This window comes from Mchenga conophoros, linkage group LG2 (genome assembly GCF_057382185.1).
Source record: "Mchenga conophoros isolate Kocher_MC1m ecotype Shallow Benthic linkage group LG2, M_conophoros_male_GT1.1, whole genome shotgun sequence".
NCBI lineage: Eukaryota > Metazoa > Chordata > Actinopteri > Cichliformes > Cichlidae > Mchenga > Mchenga conophoros.
Genome location: NC_140527.1, coordinates 26,216,406 through 26,224,744, shown reverse-complemented (window position 1 = coordinate 26,224,744; position 8,339 = coordinate 26,216,406). Strand labels below are relative to the sequence as shown.

The 8,339-nt window shown below is 39.8% G+C and overlaps 1 protein-coding gene across 1 annotated transcript; it reads left to right on the top strand.

Moving 5' to 3' along the window:
- Window positions 1-5,653: 5,653 nt before the first annotated feature.
- Window positions 5,654-7,660, top strand: LOC146582055 (uncharacterized). The gene is made up of 3 exons (XM_085247962.1): window positions 5,654-6,234; window positions 6,380-6,696; window positions 6,905-7,660. Exons 1-3 carry the CDS (start codon window positions 5,678-5,680, stop codon window positions 7,258-7,260), a joined length of 1,230 nt encoding a protein of 409 aa, XP_085104088.1. The 5' UTR covers window positions 5,654-5,677; the 3' UTR covers window positions 7,261-7,660.
- Window positions 7,661-8,339: the final 679 nt, after the last annotated feature.

Genomic DNA, 8,339 nt, shown 5'->3' with positions numbered 1-8,339 from the left:
TGGTCCATCCATTCATGCCTTCAACCAATGATCCATTTTCTTGTCCCCTTATCCAACAAAGATCGCGGTGGAGCTGGATTCCATCCTAGTTGGCACCGGGTTCAGCTAGCGTTCAGCCGCCATAAAATACGACTCAGGAGAGATTTCCTCTTCTCTGACACCCATTTTACCAGCTTAAAGATATACACACAGGGTTCCGTGGAAGAGCATTATCCATCAGAGGAAGATGGCACTGCAGCAAAACCTCTTGGCACTCACTCAGTCACTTAATATGCATGCATTTCCACCTACTGGTCAAGGGATAACACTGCACATCATGATCTCCCCGCCACCCCCATTTTTTTTCTTCTTATTTGTCAGTCTGTGATACAAATCTAAATTACTGCTGCAAAATAGAGATTCGGGCAGATAGTAGACATGCATGTAAAATTTGAGCATATTTATGTAATAGATTGCAGCCAGTGGAGCATATCACAGGCTGCCTCAGGGGTTTATAGAGGTTGTAAAAGCGGGCTGGTTCAGGCCTGAGTTGATTTGTGTCTCTGCTCTCAGGTGTTCCTGCATGTAATTTGTCCAGAACACCCCCACACCCCCTTTTTTTTTGATATCCAAGCTGCAAATTTTCTCTCAAACAGGATGACACAGTGCGTGAGCCATTATTGCAGTGCATTTTAAATTAAGCTTGTCACCCAGACCTGCTCTGACTGTTCGGCTATTGGGAATAAAAACAGGTGGTGCCTCCCCCTCTTGTGGTTTGATGCATTATTACATTGGTTTGTGCAGTTACTGCTTTAAGCTGTGCCCAGTCATTAGCGCTTTTTTCTTTTTTCTTTTTGATAACCGCACCGAGGCTGCGTCTGAGCCGGGGCAGTGCGTAAGAATCTGCATTTCATGAGATAAATGTGCGTGCAAGGGTGGCACCGATGTTTGATCTCAGCAAAACATCCCAGACGCTCTCCTTTATGAGCGTAATGTGGAGTTATGCGACTGGCTGTGATCATGAAGACAATGTTTGAGAGAGAAGAGAAAGAAATCCATGTCAGAATTGAAGTAGATCTCTTATTTCCTTTGGAGTGCAGTGTATTGCTGATTGAGCGTTCAGACCTATTCAAAACCAAGATTGCCTCTCCTCTTTATAGACAGCTTCAGCTTGGATTGACTCTCAGTCTCATGATGCTGGTAAAAATAGCCCTGTTCTCAACAGGCTAGATTTAATTTAGCAGTCTCTACATCGGCAGTCGATGAGAAAAAGTCGGAGTAGAACCAGGTTTAGAAAACTGAGTTCTGTGTGACTTTCATGAAAAAAAACAACAACAATAACAACAGTGACAACCAGAGTGATTACTGTAGAGCTTTGCATTGTTTGCATTTGTGTACCTATGATCACTTTCCTCTACCTTCACATCTGTCTGTGTGCATGTGGGGTTTTATTTTTTTTGTGACAGCGAAGACAAGTGTTCAGCATGGCAAATGTTTCCCCATGCGTTCAGAATTTTCTTCTTTAATCTCCTCCGAGAAAGCTTCGGGGCTTGGCTGCAAAGCATGGGTGCCTGGATGAGTTATGGCATGCCAGCGCCTCAGAAGGGTTTAGAAGAACGGGTGAAAGAGGAGGTTTCACCCAAGAACATGCTAATAGTGAAAACTTACCACATAACCGTGCAGAGATCACAGATCCCTATCAGTTATTAAAAAGCTATAATATGAGACAGACGGTATTGTGTCCTGGAGAACAGGGTTCCTGCAGGTGAGGGTGAAATGCCGCACACGAAGTGGTGATGAAACTGCAAGTATAGATTCTTGGATTCATTCTGAAAGCATCAAATTTAAGTGTTTCTTTTTCTCTTTTGTGCACACATGATTGTGCATACAATACTCGTGTGTGTTTGTGCACAGGAGGCTGTTGGTGCATCAGGGGGTTCAAGTTATGTGGATTGAAATTCATCAAAATCAGCAGAGCGTTATGATGAAGGTTTTGTGAGGGAAATTCAGCCATGACTATAGCCAGGCTCCATGCAAAGTTGTTCGTTTTCTGTTGCCTTTTTAATGAAAATTCTCCCCAGCTATATTGGTCCTCAGTATAGCTTTAACCTCTGCTGTTTTTACTATCCGCTGAATTGGCTGGTGCCATCCACTGGGTGGGCTGTGTGAATTAAAATCATCCAGGAGTTGTTTAGCGCGCTGAGAGTCTGGCCACGCGTCTATCTATCGCCTGAGTCCCTGGAGACAGATTCCCCATTTTAAATTTGTGTTTGTTCCATCCAGTTTCCATTTGGAAACTGATTGACTCAGTGCATCCCCATCCGCCATAATCACCAAATAATTTACCTTGTTGTTATCAAGAGGCAGATAATGGGAAAGAAAATAAATCTCCAATCTCAGCTTTGTTAGGCCAGAACATTACAATAAAATGCTCGAGTTGTTTGTGAGGCACCAAGAAATGAAAACGGAAGAAAAGCCTCCTAATGTTTTACTTGTTTGCATGATTGCTTTAGCGGTTCCTCACCTGTGTTGTGTCTTCTTAAGATCAAATGGGTTCACGTATCTATGGCCAGTCGTTCACTTCCTATAACCCAGCACATTAGTGTGAATGGCACGACTGAAGCTGCCATCATGTCCTCAACTACTTACAGGATGATCACAGCCCATTGCATATGCATTTACAACCTCCAAGTAGGAGGCATGAAGTACAGCTGACATTAGCTCGCTCTCAGTGCACCATCATAAACAAATTCAGTGGCCTTGTACAATAACCTTGCCCAAATCATGATGGATGATTCGCCATCAAGATGATTTTTGGTGAGATCTTCGCTCTAGCAGTTTTTATGATGCAGTGTTTGGAGGCAAATAAAAAAAATATGCAACAGTATTGCACCATGACCTGTTGTGCATTAGCTGGCAAAACGTCCATCTATCATTGGCAGTCAGAGGTAGGAAATATTTAAGTAAGTACAAATACTAGAATTTTCAGGTATCTGTACTTTTTGAGTATTTTTTGTCAACTTTTTACTTTTATTCCCTACATTTTTAAACAAATATCTGTACTTCTACTAAAGGGTAGTAGAGATGAATTTGAAGCTAAGCTGATGATGATTGTGTAGTGTATAATATAAAGACGGGATAGGCATTGAACTGTCAGTGTAGAGGATGGAATTCAGCCAGGACAACTGATAAAAACATCTGCTTACACTTCGTTGAATTAAAAAAAGTCTACTGATGCTTTCAATAGACAAACATTGTGAGTTGTGATTCCTTTATTAGAATTAAAAATTAGACTGAAATTAAGTTTATAGTCCTATCTACTAATAATATTTTATTATTACATTAATATAGCCCAAGGTTCGGTTAGCGTTGCATAAAATTAGGTTGTTGAAATGTTCTTCAAGGAACTACATTTACTTGTGCTGACAGTGCAGCATTGGGATGCTGTTTACAATGTAAATACGATTAGGATGCAATGATGTGAAAATCACAAAAAACCACAAAATCTTCGCAATAGAACATCAAAACCATCTCAAATGTTTAAAGTCAGAAAATCATTTTGGTAGAAAAATAATATCATGTCAAATATAATGGCAGCAACATGGGCAACAAAAGGCTGGGAAAGTAAGTGGCACTAAAAATAAAAAGCTAAAGGAACATTGTGCAACTGGCAGGGGTGGAAGTAACGAATTACAAATACTCACGTTACTGTAATTAAGTACATTTTTTGGGTACTTGTACTTTTACGAGTAATTTTTCAAGTGTGTAATTTTACTCATACTTGAGTACAACTTACACCATGTAATCTACTTCGCTACTTATAAAATCAAAAGTCACTACTGAGTACGCCCACAATTTGAATTAATATTCAAACCTTTCGTCTGCATTTTTGCAGCCAATAAGGCCGTGCAATCGCAACCGCGCCAATTTAAGACGTAAGCAAAGAATAAACTCCGCTGCAGCAGCAGGCACAGGTGTCTGGAGGTGCTAAATGGTGGAGTATAAACTACTTTATAGACGAAAGATTTGGCGACAAAGAAGCCAAAATGGAGACAGAGGACAACACTGTCAACCATGAAAACGACGTAGAAAAGACGGAGGACGCGTGCCCGTGGCTATACCTGGAGGAATTTTTCGTGTACAGAGGAAGAAAAGGAGACAGCGTCCAGATGCAGTGCAAACTTTGTTTGACCTCTACAGTCATTTCAGCTTACAAGACTTCAGCATCTAATCTAAAAAAACACATTGAGGTAAGAGGTTTTACAACTATACGTGTATGATATTGCTTTCTTATTTTTCATGTGTGTTAAGGTTACTAGTTTGGCTAAGATATTGTCACCGCCATTGGTTAGCCTGATATTAAAATAAGACGGAGCTAGCTAATGTGCGTGTGCATGCATAACTGAGCTACAATTCGTAGGAATGTTTTAGCTTATTATTTGGATAACCACCGTCATTACAATAAATTAAACTTGTAGTCATTTAAAACTCACAGGCCTACAATCAGCTGGCCTATTTAAAAAAACAAACAAACTTGAACACAGTGCTGAGCTGCATCTCAAATTAATCTTCCAGCTCTCAGCTGACATGTACCAGAGCCCGATTGATGGATCAGTTGATCAGTATCATTGGCCTGATATAGGTCTATCATAGTGACATGGCTCTTAATCAGTAGGGTTATATGTTTCCCAATATGATATCTTTTTTTAAAGAACATAATGTGGATTGGTTTTATTTGTTAGCTGTATGGGCAGCATTTTTGTGTATGTGATCCCTTTTCTTAAATTAGATTTGCTAGATACACATATTTTGCTCTCTTAGTATTTTTAGGACCTGACTAATACTGAAAACTTTAGGGTGATACTGATAAAAAGGAGTTAAAAATTTAGATACTGATACATTGGTCGATACTCTTTTTACAGATAGTATACATATTACAGAACTTAGAATGTATACAGAAATTCATGTTTTTTGCAATGATCGTTCAAAATTGGTTTACACTTGTGAATAAATACAGCAATATATCTGCAAAATTTGACCAATTCACCACTCTTTTATACTATGCTCAACAATCAAAGATTAGCTCAAGTCTAGTTGAATAATGTTTTAAAAATGTGTTTTCTTTTAGTGTTAATCACAGTGATGTTATGAAGTAATGTATGAACCTGACGTATGATAATATTTATCTCTACAGAGGAAACATCCATCGAAGATTGAGCAGTACAATATCACTGTGGCATCAACATCTCGACAGCGAAAGACCACAGCCACACCAAACAAGCTCTCAGCAAATACACAAGCCAAGTTACCAGACCTGATGTTGAGAGCTGCAAACAAACATGTTCCACAAGCAACTGTTGACAAGCTTGTCATCAATTTCATATGTGAGGGTCTACAGCCATTTGCAGTGGTAGAACAGCCATCTTTCAAAGAATTGGTTACCACATTACAACCTCAAGCCAAAGTCATCTCCAGACCCACTGTCCGTGCCAGAATCTGTGAAGCTGCTGATCACATGAAGATGACTTTGGTTGCAGCATTGGATAAAGTCAAATTTGTTGCTACCACTACTGATTGTTGGTCAGCTCATCAGAAAAGTTACCTTGGAGTCACATGCCATTGGATAGAGGAAGAGTCCCTGGAAAGAAGCTCTGCAGCACCAGCATGCAAAAGATTGAGAGGGTCTCACACATTTGACATGCTTGCTGGTGCGCTTGATGATATCCATTGCCAATACAAGATTAGAGGCAAAGTTGTAAGAACCACAACTGATAGTGGATCCAACTTTGTCAAGGCCTTCCACATGTTTGGGGCACAAAATGATGCAGATGAAGCTGAAGATGAAGCAGACCCAGAAACTATTGACCTGACTGACCATAGGGACTACCATGAGGCAAGTGCAATTCTTGATGAAGACTCTGGTTTGGAGTATCAACCTCCGCCTCATCAGCGATGTGCATGTCACCTGCTAAACCTTGTGGCAACAACTGATGCTGCCCTAGCAGAGAGCATGAATGAAACCTACAAGAGGCTCTCCCGTGCAACCTTTGCAAAATGCCAGGCCATTTGGAACAAAACTGGCCGATCTCATTTGGCTAATGAAGTGGTAGAGGACAAGTGTGAGCTACAGATCATTCGTCCCAATGCAACACGATGGAATTCAACCTACCTTGCCATTGAAAGGATAATACGCATCATTGATGAGAAGGGGGAAGATGCCATCAGGAGCATTTGTGAGGAGTTCAAGGTGAAAATGTGAGTAAAATTGGACACCTACCAATATGGTTTCAAATTTTGTGAATTTTCCTTAATGGATGGTTAAAAACGTGAGCAGACTCTTAATATTAAATCAGAAGATCCCTATTATAGTCATGGTGGGTTTTGTTGTTGTGTCTTACAGGTTGAGTCCTGCAGAAGTTGCATTCCTTAGGGAGTACTGTACCACCATGAAGCCACTGGTGAAAGCTTCAAACATCCTTCAGTCTGAGTCCACTTCCTTTATGGGATGGCTCCTGCCAGTAATCCAACAACTACTGTCCAAACTTAGCAGGCTGGAGACATCAAGCAAGACATGCGTGCCACTCATCAGAGCCCTGCAAAATGGCCTTCAAAAGCGTTTTGGAGCGATGATGGAGGATCCAGAGTTGGCTGCAGCTGCAGTCCTCTTACCCAAGTTCAAGACTTCCTGGACTGACAGAGCAGATGTAACAGAGGCTGGTAAGGATTCATGTGATCCCATTTTTGTGTATTTTTACATTTGAACACATGCTTAAGTGAGTATTTCACCTAATACATTGTAAGTTATTGATGGTCTGTCCTGAATACTAAACAATCCTTTTTGAGAATTTGCCGATTTTAAATTTGTGTTCAGGAATAATCACTGAAATTTAAATAACAAAATTGTGTTATCTACTTGCAATTACAGCCTTGACATACATCAAACAACATCTTGAAACGACAGAGCATGAGAGTGAGGATCAGCAAAGAGAGTCATCTGATGAAGATGAATTCTTCTCCAGACCAATCTCCAGAAGGCTGCAAAGTGCAGTTGAGCTTGATGGTTATCTTGCTTGTGCCACAGACACCATGGAGCTGCTGCACTCCTTCTCAGCCATCAAAAACCTCTCTCTTAAACTAAAAACAGCTCTGCCTGCTTCTGCTGCGTGTGAACGACTTTTTAGCTGTGCTGGTCTACTCTTCACTGCCAAACGAAGTCGGATTGCCTCTGTTAATTTAGAAAACCAGCTCTTGCTGAAACTGAACAAAAGGTTCAGAAAGTAAAGTGTGAAAGAAATGCTAAGACTTTAAGACACTCACCTGCCTGTTGTTCAGTGTATGGGGAAAAGTTTAAATGGTTCTACGCATGTTCAGAAACATTTTTGTCATTGTTTTAACAAACAAAATTCCTCCTTTTATATCTACATTTATTTACAAAACAAGTTACCTTTCTATACCTTGTTCATCTGAAAAATGTGCTTTGAACATAAATATTTATACTGGTGAATCGAGTTGAATGCCTGCTATTGACAACAGAATAAAACATCAGTCTGTTAAAAAGTAATTAATACTCTGAGTAGTTTTTGAGAACAGTACTTTGTACTTTTACTCAAGTATTTTTTTAACACCAGTACTTTTACTTGTAATTGAGTACAATTTAACCAGTGTAACAGTACTTGTACTTGAGTACAAATTTTGAGTACTCTTTCCACCTCTGGCAACTGGTTATGTTATTTGGCATAATTGGGCATAAAAAGAGCAACTTAGAGAGGCACAGAGAGTTACTCAGAAGTAAAGATGAGCAGAGGTTCACCGATCTGCAAAACATTGTGTCTACAATTTGTGAAGTAATTTCAAAATAAAATAATTCAACATAATTATCATCTACAGTACACAATATCTTTAAATGATTACAAAAATCTGGAGAAATCTATGTGCACATGGTAGAAGTTTAAAAGTCAATGATGATCATGATCTTTGGGTCCTTGATGCAATAAAAACAGTAAGGATTCTTTCATGGAAACCACTGTATGGGCGAGGACACAAAGCCATTGACAAATGTAGGTTAATTTTTTTTTTTTTTGGGGGGGGGGGGGGGTGTCATTGATGCAGATATACGAAGAGTATCTGCCTTGTTATCAGCATTCAATGATATATGGAGGTGCATTTGTGCCTATAGAATTGTCTGCGTGCACATATGGAAAGTGAATTAATACTTTTGGCTATATAGTGTACTGTATGTATATATGCTTTAGAGTAACATTTGCTCCAATCCAAACAACATCTTTCTCAGGGAAAGCCGTGGATATTTCATTAAGAAACTGCTAACCCGCACACTGTGATTTGCAGTAGAAGCGAGGTTG